General features: G+C 43.6%; 1 protein-coding gene across 6 annotated transcripts in view; it reads right to left on the bottom strand.

The window, feature by feature from the left end:
• Positions 1-4,681: 4,681 nt before the first annotated feature.
• CDC14B (cell division cycle 14B) overlaps positions 4,682-22,806 on the bottom strand; it is a 420,083-nt gene continuing 401,958 nt past the window's right edge. The window contains exons 13-16 of one of the 6 annotated variants that reach the window (XM_086961162.1): positions 7,429-7,533; positions 6,688-6,916; positions 6,260-6,325; positions 4,682-5,979 (exon numbers count right to left, since the gene is read on the bottom strand). In XM_086961162.1, the coding sequence (XP_086817288.1) occupies positions 5,959-5,979; positions 6,260-6,325; positions 6,688-6,916; positions 7,429-7,533 (421 nt within the window). In that variant the 3' untranslated portion in view covers positions 4,682-5,958. The other 5 variants (XM_086961163.1, XM_086961165.1, XM_086961166.1 and 2 more) reach the window with 5 other exon arrangements.

The raw sequence follows: 22,806 nt of genomic DNA, 5'->3' as shown, positions 1-22,806 counted from the left end.
TGACCTTGCTTTCATCTCAATCTTGAAACAGTTGTTTTTATGTATGAGGTGGTATGACTACATTTAATGAATTTTTGTAAAACGATCTAAGAACATTACAGTGATATCCCAGGAGGAGAGCCAATAATACAGACTAATGATTTCTTGGCTTCCTAAAGAGCCGCAAAACAGAACAAGGCCTAGATTCCCCATTTTGACTTATTGCAACTTGATTTTGTCACACAGTTACATGATATGTCTATTTCCACAATCCAGTGCTTGTTGCTCAAATGTACTTTATGAAATACAACCTTATAGGTGTCGGAGGTAATTTTATCATCAAACATTTTGTATTATTGACCAGACCCTACTGATTCTACTTCATACTCAAAATATCTTGCGGAGACTACATGCAGTAGGGACTCACTTTGTACTTTTACTTCTGGACGGGTGAAGGGGTGGCTAATGTAGTTTCATATCCAGTATTAAATGGAAAATCCAGTGTTACAACTAGGTAGCATTTCTTTTATAAGCAGAGCCAATTAAAGAAACTATTTAATAAGGAAGCTCTTGCTTTGTTAAAGTTTTAGTGAACACTGCGCCTATGATTGTAGCAGTAGTTACTTTCCCTCATGTTGAATGTGCTTTTGCAACATCTAGTACTTGCTTGTTGGCAAAGTGGTAACTGAAGTTGACACACGCCTTTTGAAAAGGACAACATTTCTTTGGCACTGCTTTTATCTGCACTGCAGATAAAACTGAGTGTGTCTTTGCAATAAGCAATCATATTGAAGAACAACACTGGCAGATCAACAGTTTGGCTGAAGTAAAAGCAGAAATTATGTATTGGGAAGAGGATTAAGGAGTTGCAGAGTCACCTTATTTCGGTGAATTTTAGTTTATTGATTTGAGTCACCGACTGTGAAGTCATATTGACTGCTACAAATGCCGTACCACACCAAATGTATGCAATACGACAGCTGTGTATCACATAAAAAACAACTTGCATGAATCACTCAAGACTGAATTGTTGGCTAACACTCAAAAGTAGCACTAATTCAGGATCTCCAAGCCCCTCTGTTAAAGGAAAAGTTTCCTGCTGTGCCTCCACAGCAGTGCTGCAGGCTCCTTACATTTCCTATTTGCTACAGTTGACAAGAGCTGACAACACAGCTCTGCTGCTCACTAATCCTCACAGTTCTCCCATGATAACTTATGTGGGTCTCGGGAGATACTCATAGTGTTCGAGAGCCTGTAGTTTGCAGTTGCTCACAGACACAAATTAGCAGCAGATACTTTCTCCTTGTGTCTTCAGTTCAGAACTCTCCTCCCAGCAAAGACCCCCTTTTCCCTTCTGAACGCCTCTCAGTCCTCCCCAGTCCAGTGATGTGTCAACAACCTCCACATATGTAAGCATGTTCCATCTTCATCCTCTGCACTGTAAATTGGTCTTGCTGAGTGTTCAAAACCTGGCTGACTGACAGCAGCCAGTTGGATGATGTGCACAGTTGTACAGACTAGGAGAAAGTATTCAGCATAAAAGGGAAGGGGTTTATGCTGAATGTGGCCATGGCATGGCCCAGCATGACAAACTGTTTGCAGTGTCAGTAAGAAAACCCATTAGGACTGTGGTTCATTGTCAGCAGGTGACTGATCAAACAATGGTGGCAGGTTCAGAGCTAATTTTCTGTGCATTAATACTGCAGGCTCCCTAAAGTTGATATAAGCTGCTAAAAGTACAGGCAGCAGGATCGTGGTGGTCTACAAGCAGTAATACCTCAATTTCTGTCGATCTTTATTCATAAACTAACAGTTCTTTAAACAATGTGCAAATAGCAGCATTTTATCTGTGGGCAAAGTTGCTAAATGGATAATGAAGGAAAAGTATGTGCTGCATGATCTAAAAATAAAATAAGGGCAATGTTCTACTTCAGTTTAGGCTACACAACTTGCCCACTTTGTAAACAAGCTTTCTATCTAAATGACTAACACTTGCTTGTTCAAGATCTTCGGCCTCTTCAGATTTTCCAACAATTTCTAAACTACATTCCGGACCCCTCACTCTAGAGCACCAGGCCAAGTCTCTGAAGTAAATTGAAAAATATTTATTCACCTTAGATAACACTGGCCAATGCTGTACTTTTAGGAATGGACAATCTTATTAAGAACTCTGTATCAAGACACAGTTTTATCAAAACGTTGACATTTCTTATTTTCAAGGCCACATGTCTAATTGATGGTAGAGAGGAGGAAAGCATACATGTAATCAACTAGTCTATCAAAACTACATCCACAAGAAAGGCCACTTGGGGATACTTGAATGGGACAATTTGTGTTTTTCTTTCCACATATCTGGCTAACAGTGAGAGAAAACCTTTCAACTACTCCTTGGTCCTTTTACAACGTAGGGGAGGTCCTGCAAGAGGATACTTGCAGCATTCAAGATCTTGTTTTCTTTTTCTGGCAAACACTTTGCCAGCAACCTTACTCACATTAAAAATACCCAGTCTAAAAACTATTTTAGTCTCCCTTGATAGCCATAGGGAGGGTGCACACACTTGCTTGATAGCATTTTTTTGGTCTTCTTAACTTTTTCAAGTTCAGCACAAGAGTCACTGTTGAGCTACAGATAGGGCTTGCTTTCTGCTGAACTTGATTTTACATTTATGTGCAGTATACCAAGAAGTAATGCCCCATCATGTCTGGGGAGCATCAGACAATTTAACCACTTGTTCTATGGAGCAGAGACATGCATGTATATTATGTACATCATATACTTTATAATTTGGGAGATCAAAACATTTTAAGTCTGTTGCCTAATAGGACAAGTACACAATCTTCTAAATTTTCCACAGACTGTGTTCATTCAAACACTCCTGCAGCAACACATTCTTAAATCTGCCTCAAGGCACCAACTGGATATTGGAAGCCATCAGTTCCAACAGTGCACTGGTGTCTGGAACTGTGAAACGTGGTATCAAAACCTTTTGCAATATTTACCACAACCGTCCAATCAGTAGTAGAGAAATCAGCATTGTAACAGATACACTTAGCTGACTGCAGACCTTCATATGAGCTAATTAACCGAGTGAAGATTTATATGGCATGTCTTCATTGCTCGGGGTGCCAACATGACACCAAGCAGGTAGTGTGATTGATGTATATAAAAAAAACTCAAGTACCTGATTTGTCTGAAATAAGCAAGAAAGTAAAATTAGCAGTTGCAAATGTATAATTGCAAAAGTCTAGTTCCAAAGGCGAAGGTCTAATATAGCCCGAAGAGTACCATTCGCTTTGTAAATATAGGGAGTAATTACCCAAGTGTTGTTCATTCCCTGGCACCTACTATATAGGCAGTGTTGCCAAAAGAGGAAATGCATATTCTAGGAGTTGGTATTCTTCGACAGAATGGTCCAATGTCATGGGGAAGATTACGTTCACATCAAACTGTACCTCGACTCAGTATTTCTGCCCTCAACCATCAACACCAAATGATTAAGCGGAACAATCAAGTTGGAGACCTGCCCAGTGTTTAGTCCAACTACAAATTGAAATTATCAAACACAAATACTCTCTAGTCATGCCTCAGGTGAAATACTGATAGGATAAACTTTCCTATTGCTAACAATACTAAAAAATCAATGTCAATATTGCGCAATGGAACCCTACTTGTGAGATCCAAAGAGTTTTTATAGTTGGCTTCTTCAGTTACTACTTAAGATGCAGTATTTCGCACTGGAATCCTCAAATTTAGGGAGCCTCTGTCTTCTAAACAATTGCAGTTTGATTAAATGCAGGCATATCGCATTTATGCTAGGGCATTAACCAAGCTTGCTTTTACCCAGAAACGAAGCCCCCGCCTTCCCCCCAATAGGCTTTTAAAGCAAGCACTGACTACTTTGACTGTCTCATAATTATTATCTTTAGAGTTTAAGGCAGAACTGCTGCTATTCGCCTGGTATTCTGCTCACCATGATAAGAATATATGAATATATTTGTTTCAATATTTAATCATTTACAAAGCATTCAGAAGATTGGGTCACAGTAGAGGAGATTCTCGAGGTCAGAAGAGGATTGAATAGCTGCCAATTTTCTAAGGTTCATGCGTGACTAACAGCTCCAGTCCAGGTTTTATCTTTGCATTTTGAAGCTTGTAGACCTCGTTTTTATAATGGGATAAACAAGACAAGTCCCAGAATGGAAAGAAAAACATGAACTGGAGCAACTGTTCACACCAACAGTTACTCCGTTGATTTCCAAAAAGGCCTTAATTTTCACTAATACGGATAATACGAATGCAGGCACTAGATTGCATGAATAAGCAATGCATGTATATAGTCGATGTACAAACCAGTTACAATATTAACTCCTTATAATTAAATCATTATAATTAAAGCAAGTCCGAATTTTAAAAAAATTCGAATTTGCTTAGGAAACAACAATGTAAATTGGCAAAAAATGTTAAGTATGGAAAAGTATAAGGAGCATACATATACTATCTGAGGAAAGAATTTAAAAGCTTCATATCCCCATGCATGACCAATATTTTTCTTTGGATTTATTTTAGCAGGTAGTGAAAAGATAGAAAAAACACAAAATGCTTGAGACTTTGAGAAGCTTGCTAATAAATCATCAGTCAAAGCCTGAATCTTGCTTTATTGTGGACTAACAGGCACCTCAAAACCTGTTAACTTTGATATTATTGTGTATTTTCCAAGCAAGTACAGTGGTAAGCAGCGGTTCTTAATTTTTTCTTACGGTCAACCAAGCATTTTCTCTTTTCTGGTTCTTCCTCAAATTCTCAATATGATCTTCTTTGCTTGACTTCAGATACAGTCTTTATCATTGTTGTATTTGTGGGACATGAGGGAACTTCAGAGTGTCCAAAAAGAGCGGACTAGAGCAGGAAAAAGGTGCTGCTTCAACAGACACGAACGTGTACTTTCATAAGTATTCGAGATCTCCTGTCTTCTAAGTCAGTCAGAGAAGTAGGACCACAACAGCTCCAAGTCAAAAGCCAAGGAATATATCTCAGGTCAATTTCTAGATCTGTCCCTAAAGTCAATAAAGTGAATTTAGGCGGCTTTCCAGTCACAACCATGTTACTTTTATAGAACTGCATCCATTTGTTGAAGGAGAAAAGCATCACAAATTAATATGGCCTATACATTCATTCTGTTCCTTGAGCAGATTGTGTATTGCTACCTCACACACAGCATTGTTCCCACTTTGGTTTGAATTAATCATTTTGATGGCAAGGCTACTGTGGTGGCATGTTGCTGTCTGACACATTCCTTCAGTCACTCAAAATTTGGTCTTTGAACGGTATGCTTTAGAACTCCTCCTTTACAAGAATTGATCACTTTTCAAAACCTGTCGCTTGAGTTCCACAAAACTGATTTTTTCTCTCACAATATGAGGAGGAATGTCTTAAATAAGCAACATACTATCTGTTAAACCATACAACACATCTGTATTAAAAAAAGAAGCGTAATTTTGCCATAACATTAAAGGTACAAGTGCTATTTACAAAGTAATTATATATTGGTGGCAGATGAAGGCTATTTGATTAACAGATAAAAAAATATGTATATGTATAAAAATCATTCTTTTCTAACCCATTTCACTGGGTTACAAGACAGGAACGATTGCCTTCGCAATTGCGCACCACATTCATCCAACAAATCATCAACCCTTCTTGACAATGAAGGCATTTCTATTTACACCAGTTTAAAGACATCCCGCCATTCCGCAGCACAAATGCAGATAGTCCTATTTTAGGATGCTGATCTAGGAGAAGACCACAAGTCTGTTTTCAGCAAACGGAACTTTATATGGCAATTGCCGAAGGGGCATCCCAGGACATCCCCATTCAAAGCAGTCCATTGCCCGATGGCTTTTAAAGTCTGTGGATTAAGTAGAGAACTTCTTTGCCCAGCATCTCCAGCTGTGGGCACTGGAGTTTAACGTAACACAGCTCTAGTCCTCGGAACGGAGTGACTGTTGAAATGATAAAATGTATTTTAATGCCAAGTAAAGTTATTATGAGGACAGACATTTAGGAAAATCACACACAAAACGATCAAAAATATAAAATAACGTCTACTGAATTAGCCAAGCAAAAAATAAACAATGGAGTGCACAAAGGACAGAGATGTGTTCTGTTTTAAGACAATGCTGTATTAGTTCTAAAGCAGCACAGAGAGGATGGATTATGCAGAGCAGAGCAAACGTTGAAGTACAATTTTTCAGGCAAGAAGCAGCAGAGGATTGAGAGTACCATAATTTCATTAAGCGCATTTGGTGTAAAGCAATCCTTTTCCTCCTCTCCCTCTGAGGAATCAGGCTGTGGGAAAAGTAGAAAGAATGATAAAAGGCAAATTTTGCATAGGGCTTTTAAATAAAAGGGAATCAGATTACAGAGAGCTCTGGCACATCAAAGCAGTTTCCATGGTTTTTTTAAAGAGGGGACTGCTGCTAAAAAGCTTTCTTGTTAGGGCCAGTCAGCTAATGGATCAAATGAGTTTGTGATCAGGGGTCAGAAACAAACCTCCCTGCTCCCAAAACTCCTTGCATTCAATGCTCGTTTTGACCACACATGAAGATTAACTTGTGTCCATGCTCCCACAACCCATCATAAAGCATCTCAGTGAGACTGGGCATTCTAAATGAGAATAAATGCAATTGTTAAGAGAAGCAAGCACTTACTGGATGCGAGCGACTTAAATATCGTACCGAGTGAGACCAGCCGGCATCTCTGGCCATTCTTTGAGGGTTGTGACTTCCAAGATTGTAAGTGTTTGCAATGTTCTGCTGCTTGCTTGAAGGACTCAGGGGTTTACAACCTGACTTTGCCCTGTTCTGGTTGGGATCCTGGTCACTATCCAATACATGCAAGTTGCATAGTGATCTGGTTAACTTAGCATTTAAAGATTGTCTGCGTTTTGGAAGGAAGAAAGTGTGCATTAGGTCACTAGTCAAAATTCATGGCATCAATTGATCACATTAGGCTGCTTCAAGGATTAGTTTCCATCCACCACAGTTCAATGGAAAACAATTAAGGGGGACTTGTGATTGTACTCCCAAGTCAAAGCCTAGAATCACCTTGAATCAAAACTTGAAATTACTCACTGGCTTTATGGGCGATTTTAATCGTTGTACTTCTTTCATTTAATATTACAATGTGAAATAAATGATTGGTTAAAAGGCAAATTTAACTTTTCCAAAAGTAGTTGAGTGTCAAATCAGATAATTCTGGAAACTGCTAGGTTTGTGCCATTGCGATTTAATAACACATTTGTTGGTTTGGGTTGAAAACATTTTAATATCAACTAATAAAAGCTAAACATATGTAGCACTTGTGCTTTAACTAGTATATGCACATCAAGAGAGCACAGTACTTTGAACATAAGTGAACAGTGTCTTGTTATTATAAGAAAGAGTTCTTACCCTCTCAGGCTGCCATCTCCCACAGCAGATCTGGTTGTTCTTTTAGCAACCACTGTACTGCCACTTAAAGGTTTACTCCTCTGCACACTCGATTGCAGAATAACTCTGAAAAGAGCAGGAAAACATTTCAGTATATAAGCCTGCAAAGCGGCATTATAAGAACAACAAGTTGATGTGAAATGCAAACAATCCAACTACTCAAGTTTACAAATCTTCTCCTAGCAAGGGATATACTTTGATAGTGAAGAGCAGTAATAACAAAATAGCGTTGCTGTCTGGAATATGCTTAGTATTACCCTTTTGTACATAAAATGTGAAAACTTAAGACAACTAAATGCCAATTGCAAAGCAACCTCAATCCTTTGTTGTCGGCTCTCCTTAATAGGCTGCCTTATAATCCATCAATCCAATTAGAATTGTGTTTACATTCTTAAACAAATTACAATAATTGATAAATTACACACTGTGGCAAATATTCATAAATTGCATCCTTCCTTCTTAACAGTACAGTAAACGTTCTTAGAGAAAAAGGACCACTGTTGCTTCAGATCTCTATCATGCAACAAAACACATCATGGCATTAAAATTTTATAAGCAACTTAGCCTGCAAGTCCTACTCTTAGGTTTAGCAGAATAAAGCAGTTTTGTGCTACGATTTCCTAAAAAGGCTTGTTCAGCGGTGCCATTCCTATAGAAGACAGTAATACTCCATCTGAAAGCAGTACGGCAACCACGGTGACCACAGCAGGAAAAAATAATATTTTGGGCTTTAATGATTATAGATGCACTGCAGTACATTCACCGCCATTTAGTTTTGAGGCTGAACAGTTCCCTTTTTTGTCATAGCTTTAGAAAATGTGGGTATCAAGCATGGGTGTGTTTAAGTACACTTTCCTACAACAAGCGCTCCACAAAGTGTCCTTTATCAGAGTATTTGTCATACAATGCTTTCCTTGCTCATAACAAAAAGGAAACTATGTATGAAACACTATACATATCAGCTGCAGAAAGTAACTGAATTCCTAAATTAGACTAACAAAAACAAAAGCTTAAACTTTTTCACTTTCCCTGTGGGTGCGCGAAATAGACTTGCACAGCTTTGAGAGAGATCTCTCTATTTCCTGCCCATCCACCTGTAATTTAAAACAGTCAGCTAGGACCGACTCAATAGACACATTACTTACCTTTAGTAACGTCTTTTCTGGTGTAGACTATTTAACCGCAAATTACAACAGCCACAAACTTATCCCAACAGAAGGTGTTAACAGTTTTAGAGGAGGGACTTCTGGCTACCCTGATGGCATTACAAACTTCAGGAGAGTGACAACTCTCAACTGTCACCACGCACGAAGGTGGAGCATTCACAGGCTCAGGTGTAGGACTGAACCCTGTTGCTGTGACAGGAGATCCTCATGCTCAGGACTTTTGGATACAATCCTCTCCGTCCACAGTGATGACTAGGGCCCAGCTGGTCCTGATCTTCTTGAGAACCTTGGGGAGAAGTGGCATCAGCAGAAAGGCGCACAGGAGTCCCAGGTTCCATTTGAGTTGGAACGCGTCTCCCAGTGAGTCACTTTGGAACCTCCAGCACGCAGAAGTGCTGACATTGAGCTTTCTTGACTGTGGCAAACAGATTGAGAACAGGTTCTCCCCTGGCTCAGAAGAGATTTTATACCACCTCTGGATATAGGCAGCATTTGTGATCTGCGAGGCAGGTAGCTGAGTTTGTATGTCATGGCATACAGAGATCCCTCTAGGTGTTGTACAACCAGAACATTTTCCTGAAGTTCCTGCCATGTCTAGAGGCGGAGCGACTCCTGACACAGATTCCACGACCCCACCCCGCCCTGTTTGTTGCAGCCTGACTTTTGATGGATGAGAGGAAGGCTTTCAATGGCAAATGAATAGCTCTCAACTCCAATAAGTTGAAGTGGAGTAGAGATTACGCAGGAGACAAGAGTCCTTATCTCTACCGCTCCCAAATGGCCGCACAACCCAGGAGTGATGCACCTGTCACCACCTTTTAACTCTATCTGGGGAAAGGAAAGGGGTCTTGGGCCATGAGAAATCCACTACCTCACTTGCTACGTAAAGTCAAATTTAATCAGGGCGAGCCATATTTGAGGCCTACTCGCCCGTTCTGGAGAGCTGATAAAGACCAGGTGTTCTGTCACTCAGAAAGTGAAGGTGCAATAAAGATGCCTTTAAATCTGGTTTCTTTCTTGTCAAATTTGCTCTCTGTTCAGAGACAGAGGTCCGAAGTCAGTTTAAGTCTTCTTACAATTACTTTTCTTTCTGAAAAGTGAACTATCTGATGTACTGAACAAATAGTGGGAAATGATAGGCTTTAGAATGTTAGGCTTTTTCCCTAAAATATTTGAATAGCTAATACGTGAGCTGAACAAACATTTCAAAATATATTTCAGTAGTCATAAAAGCCCATTTTTTTAATTCTGTGAAATGAAAAATTATTTTAATACGATGAAAACAAATCAAAAAACTTTACCTGGTGATGTGCAAATAATAACTAAGTTTGCTGACACACAATTTTCACAGATCTTTGCTAATGCACCATATCGTTTTATCAGTAAAACGTTATGTTAGTAGTTAAAGTTTTTGGCCATTTTAATGGGAAATGTACTGTCTATAAATGCTGTGAGTCTGCCTTCAACAGCCAGTCATTGAGATAGGGGAAGACTGGAGCCCGTAACTTCTGTAAATGGGATGCAAATACCACCATCACTTTCATGAACAATAAAAGAGCACTGGTGAAGCCAAAGGGGAGCACAGTGAACTGCTATTATTTGGGGCTCACAGTGTACCACAGGTAACTCCTGTGGCCAGCAGGATGTGGAAATACACGTCCTGCAGCTTACCATCAAGTCTCCAGTGTAGTTCGAACCAGAACCAGAACCAACATGAGCATCTTGAACTTGTCTTTTTTCAGGAAGGCATTGAGAGGGCGCAGATCTAGTATAAGGCGTAGACCTCCATTCTTTTTCGGCACCAGAAGTAGCTCAAATAAAAACCCGGCCCCATTTCTGGTGCAGGACCCTCTCGAAGGCTACTATGGCTAAAAGCACCTGCACTTTTGACGGAGTAAGGAACGATGGTCTTTGGATGGTGGGAGGGGCTTAGGGGTATCCACAAATGGTAAGGTTTACCCTTCTGCACTATCAGAAGCGCCCAATTGTTGAATGCAATTGAACCACCATTGGGGCAGGTGGTGTTGATTCTGTCACCAACGGGATGGCAGTAATGAGCAGAGGGGCACTAAAGAGGCATGCAGGGTGGGGCAGTGGACTGGGGAACATGCTGGGACTGGCTCTTGCATCCCCTTTGAGCTCCACAGTTCTATCCTTGAAAGGGCAGGCTACTGGTCTGGGCACAGCTGGATTCCCTATCCGGTGTTGAGGTAGGAAACACGCTCCATATAACCTTTGCTGTTGAGGCCTGCACCACCAGGCTCTCAGGAGGGGTGCAGGGAAAGCAAGACTGGATCACCGCAGACAGTACAGTGGAATTGGGCAATCATGCAGTGCACAGGAACACCTGTGCAAAGTTTAGCCAAGGGTTCCATGAGAATGTCAGAGAGGCTTTCGTTGAAGGGGAGCAAGGGTTCACAAAAACCCCCTTCTGGGTGAAGCATCTTTGTCAGGACATTGATCTTGACTTCGACAGCTGCCAGTCGAGGACCTCTGCTGTCAAGCACATCATGGCCTCATCATCCCTCCCCGTCAGGAATGTCAATGTGTGGAAAGTCCAGGGGGATGTTAGGGCCTGGACTGTGCCGATAGAGACGTAGAGTGGTGTTGGTGTTGCACTGGGTCCGGGATAGCAATCAGCTCGTCGTCCAGCAGCTCTGGTGGTACCGGGGATGGTGCCAGATGGTACAGAGGAGGGGAGGACGGAGGCATCGGTGACAGCATCAGTCCGGATCTGGGGGCAGATCCAGAGGACCTGGCTTATGTCTAGGGCAAACCTGCAGTCAGTAACCCAGCAGAAGCACCTCTTGGCTTCGTGGGACACTAAGATGGCATGAATGGTGTCGCAAAACTTAAGTTGGATGGGTGTCATTCTCTTAGCGAGGTTAATGCCTGCCCCTCTTCTCCATTGGCTGGCCTCCTAAATGGCGGCCAGCCATTGGAGAAGAGGTCTCTGTGACGTTCTCTTTTCGCTGTAAGCTCGTGGCGCATTCTTCTACTCTTACCCTCCTCCGCTACAGAGACATTCCTTGCGCCTCCTCAGGGGGCTTGGGGATAGCTGTGTCATCCTGGAAGTGGCTCCAACTGCACCCTGTTTCTCCAAGGACAGATCCGCGTTATATCAATCTGTGTGTTTTGACTTTGCCCCTAATGTGCACCTGCTAATCGTTTAAATCTATGCAGTGGATGGAGTCAGTGGGTGGAAGGAGTTCAGTGGTGGTTGGGTGGATAAAGTTCAGTGGTGGTTGGGTGGATGGAGTTGAGTGGTGGTTGGGTGGTGAAGTCAGTGGATACATGAGTTGGTGGGTGGATGGAGTCAGTGGATGCATACGTTAGTGGGTAAATGGAGTTTATTGGTGGTTGGGTGGAGGGAGTCAGTGGATGCATGAGTCGGTGGGTGGATGGAGTCAGTAGGTGAATGGAGTTGAGTGGTGGTTGTGCCCGCTTTTCTTGCCTCTGCCCCCTGGTTGTGCTTTCTTCTTGCCTCTGTTCCCTGATTTCTTGCCCCTGTTTGTGCTCGTTTTTCTTGCCTCTGTTCCCTGATTGTGCCAGTTTTATTGCCTTCTGCCCCCTGATTGTGATCGTTTTTCTTGCCTCTGTTACCCGATTGTGCTTGTTTTCTTGCCACTGTTCCCTGATTGTGCTCGTTTTTTCTTGCCTCTGCCCCCTGGTTGTGCTTGCTTTTCTTGTGCTCGCTTTTCTTGCCTCTGTTCCCTGGTTGTGCTCGCTTTTCTTGCCTCTGTTCCCTGGCTGTGCTCGTTTTTCTTGCGCTCGTTTTTCTTGCCTCTGTTCCCTGGTTGTGCTCGTTTTCATGCCTCTTTTCTCTGGTTGTGCTAGTTTTTTCTTGCCTCTGCCCCCTGGTTGTGCTCGTTTTTCTTGCCTCTGTTCCCTGGTTGTGATCGTTTTTCTTGCCTCTGGTTTCCTGGTTGTGATCGTTTTTCTTGCCTCAGTTCCCTGGTTGTGCTTGCTTTTCTTGCCTCTGCTCCCTGGTTGTGCTAGTTTTTCTTGCCTCGGTTACCTGGTTGTGGTCGCTTTTCTTGCCTCTGTTCCCTGGTTGTGCTCGTTTTTCTTGCCTCTGTTCCCAGATTGTGCTCATTTTTCTTGCCTCTGTTCCCTGGTTGTGCTCGCTTTTCTTGCCTCTGTTCCCTGGTTGTGCTCATTTTTCTTGCCTCTGTTCCCTGGCTGTGCTCGCTTTTCTTGCCTCTGTTCCCTGGTTGTGCTTGTTTTTCTTGCCTCAGCCCCCTGGTTGTGCTTGTTTTTCTTGCCTCTGTTCCCTGATTGTGCTCATTTTTCTTGCCTCTGTTCCCTGGTTGTGCTCGCTTTTCTTGCCTCTGTTCCCTGATTGTGCTCATTTTTCTTGCCTCTGTTCCCTGATTGTGCCAGTTTTTCTTGCCTCTGTCCCCCTGATTGTGCTCGTTTTTTCTTGCCTCTGTTCCCTGATTGTGACCTGGAACACCCTCCCTACCCACACACGGCAAACCCAAGACCTACTCGCCTTCAGAGGACTCCTCAAGACATGGCTCTTCGAGCAGTAGCAGTACCCCCTTCCCTCAGCGCCTTGAGACCCTCACAGGTGAGTAGCGCGCTCTACAAGTACTCTAATTGATTGAGGCTCTCCAGACCCCTGCAGGCACTGCTGGCCGCCGGCACTGCTCCCACTACAGGCACGACTAGCCAGACACCCTGCCACTGGCTTTACTCCACCCCCACCATGTGGACCTGCCTATTTACTACAGAGTTCCGCGGGCTAGGCCGACCCGTTCACACACACACACACACACACACACACACACACACACCGCTTTGCCGTTTAGTGCTAAAAGCAGCGTGCCTCTGCTGTGGCGTTTGCCGACCCCCGTTGTGGAGAGCGGTGGGTAGTGTATGAATGTATTATGGACGCAGGCTTATTTTGGGTGGAAAAGTAATCCCCAGTATTTTTTTCCCATGTGTATATTCACTCCGTCTTGACAGCGAGCTGCACCAGATGCCGCGTATTTTTCTTACCCGTGTCTGCCCCCCTAGCCTTGTCTCACTGCACCAGCCCCGTTGGCCTTCTTCTGCACTCTTAATGTTAGTCCGCACCCCCAGTTTATTTAGCCGGATTGTTTTCACCAGCCCCCCTCTGAATTCTCTCTCCCCATCTCAATGTCCGCCTTTTGTGCTGGGGGGATTGTGACCTGGCGAGCCCAGTTTCAATCATGGCATGTGTAACTGAAAATTTCACAATTTAAGGGTCGAAATATTGATTAATTCAATGGTCTGTGTAATACATGTTTTGTGCAACTCTTAAAAACTCTTAAAAACTGTAAACATTTGGTATCTAATCCCTTTGTTGATTTTTAGCAGTCAGTCAGTAATATCTTTATTTCGGTCAATTTGAGCTTAAAAGTACAACTAAAATTACATACAATTAATTTACTTTTAAAATCTATTGCAAAAAATGGAGCAAGGGTGGATACATAAAATAAACATGGTTGGGTAAAACATACACGGGTATGGCCTATCACAAATATGTAGTATAATCTATTTGAGTAGTACCGCATGTGAAAGAATATAAGCATGTAAAACAGTTGATTGGTCTTAGCTGGAGATAGTTCTGACAATACAGAGTGCATGTACGTCAATGCGAGATATAAAACAAATGACAAAACTAGGTATAGAAGATCAGCATTTCACTTTAATTACTTTAGAGATAGCGTGTGTGTGTGTGGCTCTGTGTGTGTGGCTGTGTGTGTGTGGGGGGGCTCTGTGTGTATGTGTGGCTCTGTGTGTGGGGTGTGTGTGTGGCTGTGTGAGTGTGTGTGTGCAAATGCAATAGGTCTCGCATTTGCGAGAGATTAAGCTATTACTATCTACTACTCTCTAATGCTTACCTATTGCCATTGTAAATGACAATACCATATATTTATCGGTTTAAAAAAAAAAAACAATAAATGAAAAAAATTACATTTGCAATGCCAATAGCTCTAACTTTAATAAAGACGAGACCATTGCACTGTAAATGCTTGTTTTGTGAAGACATTGTTCCCTAGCACACCGACAAGTTTAGAAGCCATATGTAAACTGACAAATTCGGGAGCAGAGCTTCAAATCTGCAATGGAAGGAACGGGAAGAAAGGAACCCACTACATACCACAGGGTAGCACTTATATGTGGATCAACGTTATCACTACCCGGGTGAATTAGAGCCAATGCATTATCGCATGGTCCCACCTAGTAGCGCATAGGAGCACTGCTAAGAAAAATCTCCAGATCCCGTCTCGCCCTGGGAGAATATTCTAAAATGACGAATCTGTGTTTAAAAATAGTCATTAGGAATGTGTTTTTACCTCTTAATCCAGGTGAACTGGCAAGAGAACCAAATGCTAATCAGAAGCTGAAGTTAAACAGGTTTTCCATCAGCAGTATGAAGCATTTAAGTAAAGAATCTCCACCCTCCTTAAAGCAACGTTTTGTGGCTATGAGGAGGAAATAAGTTGCACAACATGCAGAATTCGAGTTATTCTGTAGACACCAGAATGCCCGTGTGCTTCAATCCGTCTGGGGACATACTTGGGGCACAGAGGTCTACAGGACAGCAACACTGACGATAGCAACTGGTAGGAAGGTGGATGACCCTTGCATTGAAAGGGAGCCATCCGGTGGATGGTAAAGCAGTGAAGGAGAAGAAATGTCCGAGCTGTAGTTAAGACAAGATGACTGGTGCAGTGAGAAAGTAGACCTTCTTGGGAGATCATGACCTCCAAGTGGGGTGTTTCAGCATCCAGATGGCCAGGCGAAGGAGAAATAAGACTGAGGTGAAGGATTCTTCTGGACAGGAGGCGCCGAGATAAAGGCTTTCAAAGTTCGACATCATGTGACATTATAGAATCTCACCAGGCTCAGATACACATAAAATTCATCTTTAATGACCACAATATAGCTATGTCTATCGTGGAGGGTGTGAAGAGGAATTCTTCTTAAGAATAATGCTCTTGGTGGAGTGGTGATCGCTTTGGAGTTCTCAATCCTATGCAGTATTACATGCTATTTAGGACTGGGGTGGGTGGTTAAGTTTTCTTTTTGCGACTTATAATGCAATGTTGGTTTTTCCTCTTTGTTGTTTTCCAGTTATTCTTCCTTCCCTAGACCCCCCACCCTGTGTTCTACCTTTGAAGAAACAGCTGTTATGACACTGATATTGGACAGCTGTAATGCAACTACTGTGCCATCCTCTACATCCATGTTTTCTTTAGAGGCGTTTAGTGAGAGCTTCACATGTGGCAGCTTGGAACCTGCTGTTTTTTCTTATTTAATCTCAAGCCAGTGTAGTCTTCTTGGCGCCCAATGCGTTAAGCTCTCATATAGTTAAACCATAAACATGACAAACAAACTAAAGCCTTCCTTCTGGCTCAAAGACTTACACGTTTTAGGTGATCCCTAAAAAGTCTAAGATTACGTCCTTTCCACATGTTCAATGCAGATGTGGAATAGCATGAAAAATAACTGGATTGTGCGTAACTGACTGCTATGCAGGGCTCAATCCATAATTAAAGATTTGAAAATGTCTTTCCCCTTGGGTAGTTGTTCAAGGGCATATACTGATCACTCTGTTTTATTTTGTGGTCCAGTAAAAAATGAAGGGGCCTCAGGGTGTTCGTTAATGTGAAAAAGTGAGAATCTTGGGTGGAAATGTACTTGTTCACAATAAATTCTACACCCTTATGCACTTGAAAGGAAAATGCTACTTACCAGTATGCATCTCTTCTTGGCATGTAGAGCTGCAGATGTCTACACTTTGCATTAGATCGTCACCTGGTGTTGGGCTTTGATGAATGCATGTTGTTGTGGTCTTGGAAGAAGCCTTTGTAGTCAGGAGATAGGCGACTCCTCCCTTGGACGATAGTGCGCATGGGCATCGGCTCCATCCTTAGATTCTTTTTCGCCATGATGGGAAATGATGGAGTTAGTAGAAAGAAAAAAGGGATGTCATGCATGTATATCTAATTAAGATAAAACTGGAACAGATACAGGTCCCGGGGAGGAGGGAGGGCGTGTAGAATTCTGCAGCTTTACATGCCAAGAACAGATGCATACTGGTAAGTAGGATTTTCCGTTCTAGGCATATGAGCTGCAGATTCTACACTGTGCATCGATTGTCTCCCCTAGCGGTGGTCACCTGTATCCGTTGCAGTAATTTGAAAGAGAGTTTTGAGGACAGCTTGGCCTACCACAGCTTGCTGCTTGGCTTGCACATAAACACAATAGTGTTCAGTGAAGGTATGTGTTGTAGACAATGTTACTGCCTTGCAGATGTCTTCTAGGGGAATGTTTCCTAAGAAAGCCATGGAGGCTCCTAGTTTGCTTGTGGAGTGCGCTCTAGGAGGAACTGTTAATGTGCGTTTTGCCTTGTGATAGCATATTTGTATACATTTAACAATCCACCTTGCAATTCCAGATTTAGAAATAGGGTTGCCTTTAAGTGGTGGAGAGAAAGCTACAAATAATTGCTTTGTTTTGCGAAAGGATTTTGTCCTATCATCGTAATGGAGAAGAGCTCTTGACATTAGTGTGTGTAGAGCTCTTTCTGCTACAGCGTCTGGGTTTTGAAAAAAACACTGGCAACTCTACAGATTGGTTTAGATGAAAATGAGTAATTACTTTAGGAAGGAATTTGGGATTAGTCCTTAGAACCACTTTGTTACGGTGTAATTGTAAGAATGGTTACTGTATAGCGAAAGCTTAAATCGCACTAACTCTTCTAAGAGAGGTAATAGCAATGAGGAAAGCGGTTTTCAATGTGAGAAATTGCAGTCCACATTTGTGTAAAGGTTCAAAAGGGGGTTCCATGAGCCTGGTAAGAACAATGTTTAGGTTCAACAATGGAGAAGGTGGTAATCTAGGAGGAATAATTATTTTTAATCCTTCCATAAAAGCTTTTATTGCTGGTACTCTACACAACAACATTTGTAGTCTGTTTTGTAGGTATGCCGCAATGGCTGCAAGATGTAATTGTATAGATGAATATGCTAGATTACACCTTTGCAAATGGAGAAGGTAACAGATAATATTTTGGATGGAAGCATCCAAAGGATCAATTTGATTATTAGTACAGTAAATGGCAGTTTTTTTCTATTTAGCCACATAGCAAGCTCTAGTAGTAGGTCTTCTGGCTTCTTTAATGATATTCATACAGTCTGGTGGCAGGTTAAGGTAACCAAACTCGAAGACTTCAGGAGCCAGATTGCCAGATTCAGTTGACTTGGATCTGGATGCCTGATGTCTCCATGGTTTCTGCGTTAGCATGGATGGTGTCAGAGACAGTTTTTGGTGTGGAACTAGAGAAAGTTCTAGCAGTGTAGTGAACCACGGTTGGCGTGCCCATGTGGGAGCTACCAGAATCAGTTTGAGAGACTGTTGTCTGAGCCTGCGTACCACTAGTGGTATTAATGGGATTGGCGGAAAAGCGTACGCAAATCTGCCTGACCAGTTCATCCATATCGCATTGCCCTTGGACAACGGGTGTGGAAACCTGGCGGCGAAGGTTGGGCATTTTGCGTTTTCGTGTGTGGCACACAGGTCTATGTCTGGATGACCCCACTTGGGAAAGAATGGTTGAAGTACTTGCAGATGTAGTTCCCATTCGTGAATCTGTTGTGTCTGGTGACTTGACTTAGATTGGCTATCTGATTGTGAACTCCTGGAAGGTGTTCTGCAAGCAGATATATGTTTTATGGACTGGCCCATCTCCAAATGTTTTGTGCGAGCTGGGACAATTGCAGGGAATGTGTGCCTCCTTATTTTTGTATGTAGTACATGGCTGTCATGTTGTCCGTCCGGAATAAGACAGCTTTGTTCTGTATGTGCACTTGAAAGGACTTCAGTGATAGGATAATTGCCAGCAACTCTAGGTGATTGATGTGAAGCACCTTTTGTTGAGCAGTCCATTTTCCCTGAGTTGTGTGGTGAAGCAGATGTGCTCCCCATCCTGTCAGGGATGAATCTGTTGTCAGTACTATCTGTGGAACTGGCTCGAGGAACGGCCGCCCTTTGGACAAGTTTTTGGTGTTCCACCACTGCAGAGAGCGATGTGTGCGGCTGTCCCCCAACACCAGGTCTGTTAGTTGTCCTTGTGCCTGAATCCACTGATGTGCTAGACATTCCTGCAGTGGCCGCATTTGCAGTCTTGCATATGGTACAATAAAAATGCAAGATGCCATCATGCCTATTGATTGCATGAACACTCTGGCTGGGAGAGAGTGTTGGTTTTGAAACCTTGCAACCAAGGCTTGAATGCTCTGTATCCTGGCTGGACTGGGAGAAGTTAGAGCTGTATTGGTGTTTATGGTAGCCCCTAGGTATTGATGTACATGAGAGGGCTGAAGATGTGAATTGGTGTAGTTGATTGTAAACCCCAAGTTGTGCAGTGTTTGAATCGTTTGAGACGTGTGTTGGACACACTGATTGAATGATTTGGCTTTTATGAGCCAATCGTCTAAGTATGGGAAGATGTGGATATGTTGTCTTCTGAGATATGCTGCTACTACTGCTAGGCACTTTGTAAACACTCTTGATGCAGTTGTGACCGCGAATGGAAAGACTTGGAACTGATAGTGTTGTCCTTCTAGGACAAATCTGAGATACTTCCTGTGAGAAGGATGTATGGGAATGTGGAAGTAGGCGTCCTTGAGGTCTAGTGTGGTTAGGAAATCGCCTTGTTGCAACAATTGGAGCACTTGAGAGGCCTCAGGTCTAGAATTGGTCTTAGTGTTCCGTCCTTTTTGGGTATTAGGAAGTAGAGGGGTAAACCCCTGTTCCTTGACGGAACTAGCTTTATTGCATCTTTTAGCAGCAATGAGAGAACTTCTTGTTGGAGCAGCGTTAGATGTTCTGTGGACATTGAAAGCGGTCTGGGTATGTGTGGAGGGGTAGCTGTAAGTTCTAGGCAGTAACCATACTGGATAAATTGTCTTACCCACTTGTTTGTTGTGATGGAATTCCAGACAGGTAGGAACTGTGTTAATCTCCCCCCTACAGGAGTGATATGCTGCTGGGGGAGCTGAAGGAAGTCACTGTTTAGTGGTGGAAAAGGATAGATTGTTGTTATTACCTCGACCTCTTCCTTTATTGTTATTTCCTCTGTAACCTCCTCTAAAATATCCTTTATTAGAGGATGTTTGCGTATTGTTTTTAAAGGAAGTTGAATTTTCTGCTACAGTTTGTTTGGAGCCTCCTCTATAAAAGGAGCGACAAAAGGACCCTCTTGGTTGAGTGGACTGCAAAGCTCCCATAGATTTTGCAGTATCAATGTCTTTTTTCATCTTTTCAAGTGCTACGTCTACCTCTGGACCAAACAATTGCAGTTGGCTGAATGGTTGATTTAATGTGGTTGTTTGCACCTCTTGCCTAAACCCTGCAATGCGTAACCACGCATGTCTTCTAAAGAGGACGCTAGTGTTTATTGCTCTAGATGCAGTGTCTGCTACATCAAGAGCGCACTTGATTGAGGCATTTGAAATAAGCTTACCCTCCTGTACAAGGTCATTTGCTTGTGCCTTATATTGGTCAGGTAGATGTTGTAAAAAGGGTTTTTAACTGGTCATAATGAGCCCTGTTGTACCTTGCGAGGAGGGTTTGTGTGTTAGCTATACGCCATGTATTGCTAGCTTGTGCAGCTATCCTTTTGCCAGAAAACAAAACAGGTGATGGACAGAATGTGGATCAATGTCACACATTCACCCCAGTCCAAAGATCTGGGCCCAAATCCATCGTTTTTTTTGCACTCCACACCACCCTGGGTTAGACAATGGCGATATGCAAATCAGCTCTGACCCTGTGCCCCATGGGAACAGTCCAGTCCGAACTACAAAAGCCATGTCCTTCCCAGAACGGAATCAAGCATCCGAGGACCGGACCGGTTTCGAGGTAACACCTCTCATCAGCCCGGCTAGCATGACTCCAGTGGTGTGGAGTGCCTGGGACCCATGTCTGAGCATCCCCAGCGCACTTATGGCGGTAATTGCAAACAAAACAGGTGATGGACAGAATGTGGATCAATGTCACACATTCACCCCAGTCCAAAGATCTGGGCCCAAATCCATCGTTTTTTAGCACTCCACACCACCCTGGGTTAGACAATGGCGATATGCAAATCAGCTCTGACCCTGTGCCCCATGGGAACAGTCCAGTCCGAACTACAAAAGCCATGTCCTTCCCAGAACGGAATCAAGCATCCGAGGACCGGACCGGTTTCGAGGTAACACCTCTCATCAGCCCGGCTAGCTTGACTCCAGTGGAGTGGAGTGCCTGGGACCCACGTCTGAGCATCCCCAGCGCACTTATGGCGGTAATTGCAAACAAAACAGGTGATGGACAGAATGTGGATCAATGTCACACATTCACCCCAGTCCAAAGATCTGGGCCCAAATCCATTGTTTTTTTGCACTCCACACCACCCTGGGTTAGACAATGGCGATATGCAAATCAGCTCTGACCCTGTGCCCCATGGGAACAGTCCAGTCCGAACTACAAAAGCCATGTCCTTCCCAGAACGGAATCAAGCATCCGAGGACCGGACTGGTTTCGAGGTAACACCTCTCATCAGCCCGGCTAGCTTGACTCCAGTGGTGTGGAGTGCCTGGGACCCGCGTCTGAGCATCCCCAGCGCACTTATGGCGGTAATTGCAAACAAAACAGGTGATGGACAGAATGTGGATCAATGTCACACATTCACCCCAGTCCAAAGATCTGGGCCCAAATCCATCGTTTTTTTGCACGCCACACCACCCTGGGTTAGACAATGGCGATATGCAAATCAGCTCTGACCCTTTGCCCCATGGGAACAGTCCAGTCCGAACTACAAAAGCCATGTCCTTCCCAGAACGGAATCAAGCATCCGAGGACCGGACTCGAGGTAACACCTCTCATCAGCCCGGCTAGCTTGACTCCAGTGGTGTGGAGTGCCTGGGACCCACGTCTGAGCATCCCCAGCGCACTTGGTAATTGCAAACAAAACAGGTGATGGACAGAATGTGGATCAATGTCACACATTCACCCCAGTCCAAAGATCTGGGCCCAAATCCATCGTTTTTTTGCACTCCACACCACCCTGGGTTAGACAATGGCGATATGCAAATCAGCTCTGACCCTGTGCCCCATGGGAACAGTCCAGTCCGAACTACAAAAGCCATGTCCTTCCCAGAACGGAATCAAGCATCCGAGGACCGGACCGGACTCGAGGTAACACCTCTCAACAGCCCGGCTAGCTTGACTCCAGTGGTGTGGAGTGCCTGGGACCCACGTCTGAGCATCCCCAGCGCACTTATGGCGGTAATTGCAAACAAAACAGGTGATGGACAGAATGTGGATCAATGTCACACATTCACCCCAGTCCAAAGATCTGGGCCCAAATCCATCGTTTTTTTGCACTCCACACCACCCTGGGTTAGACAATGGCGATATGCAAATCAGCTCTGACCCTGTGCCCCATGGGAACAGTCCAGTCCGAACTACAAAAGCCATGTCCCCATGGGGCACAGGGTCAGAGCTGATTTGCATATCGCCATTGTCTAACCCAGGGTGGTGTGGAGTGCAAAAAAACGATGGATTTGGGCCCAGATCTTTGGACTGGGGTGAATGTGTGACATTGATCCACATTCTGTCCATCACCTGTTTTGTTTGCAATTGCCGCCATAAGTGCGCTGGGGATGCTCAGACGTGGGTCCCAGGCACTCCACACCACTGGAGTCAAGCTAGCCGGGCTGATGAGGTGTTACCTCGAAACCGGTCCGGTCCTCGGATGCTTGATTCCGTTCTGGGAAGGACATGGCTTTTGTAGTTCGGACTGGACTGTTCCCATGGGGCACAGGGTCAGAGCTGATTTGCATATTGCCATTGTCTAACCCAGGGTGGTGTGGAGTGCAAAAAAACGATGGATTTGGGCCCAGATCTTTGGACTGGGGTGAATGTGTGACATTGATCCACATTCTGTCCATCACCTGTTTTGTTTGCAATTGCCGCCATAAGTGCGCTGGGGATGCTCAGACGTGGGTCCCAGGCACTCCACACCACTGGAGTCAAGCTAGCCGGGCTGATGAGAGGTGTTACCTCGACACCTGTCCGGTCCTCGGATGCTTGATTCCGTTCTGGGAAGGACATGGCTTTTGTAGTTCGGACTGGACTGTACCCATGGGGC

This window comes from Lissotriton vulgaris, chromosome 3_1 (assembly GCF_964263255.1).
Source record: "Lissotriton vulgaris chromosome 3_1, aLisVul1.2, whole genome shotgun sequence".
Lineage (NCBI taxonomy): Eukaryota > Metazoa > Chordata > Amphibia > Caudata > Salamandridae > Lissotriton > Lissotriton vulgaris.
This window is presented reverse-complemented; position numbering and strand designations above follow the sequence as displayed.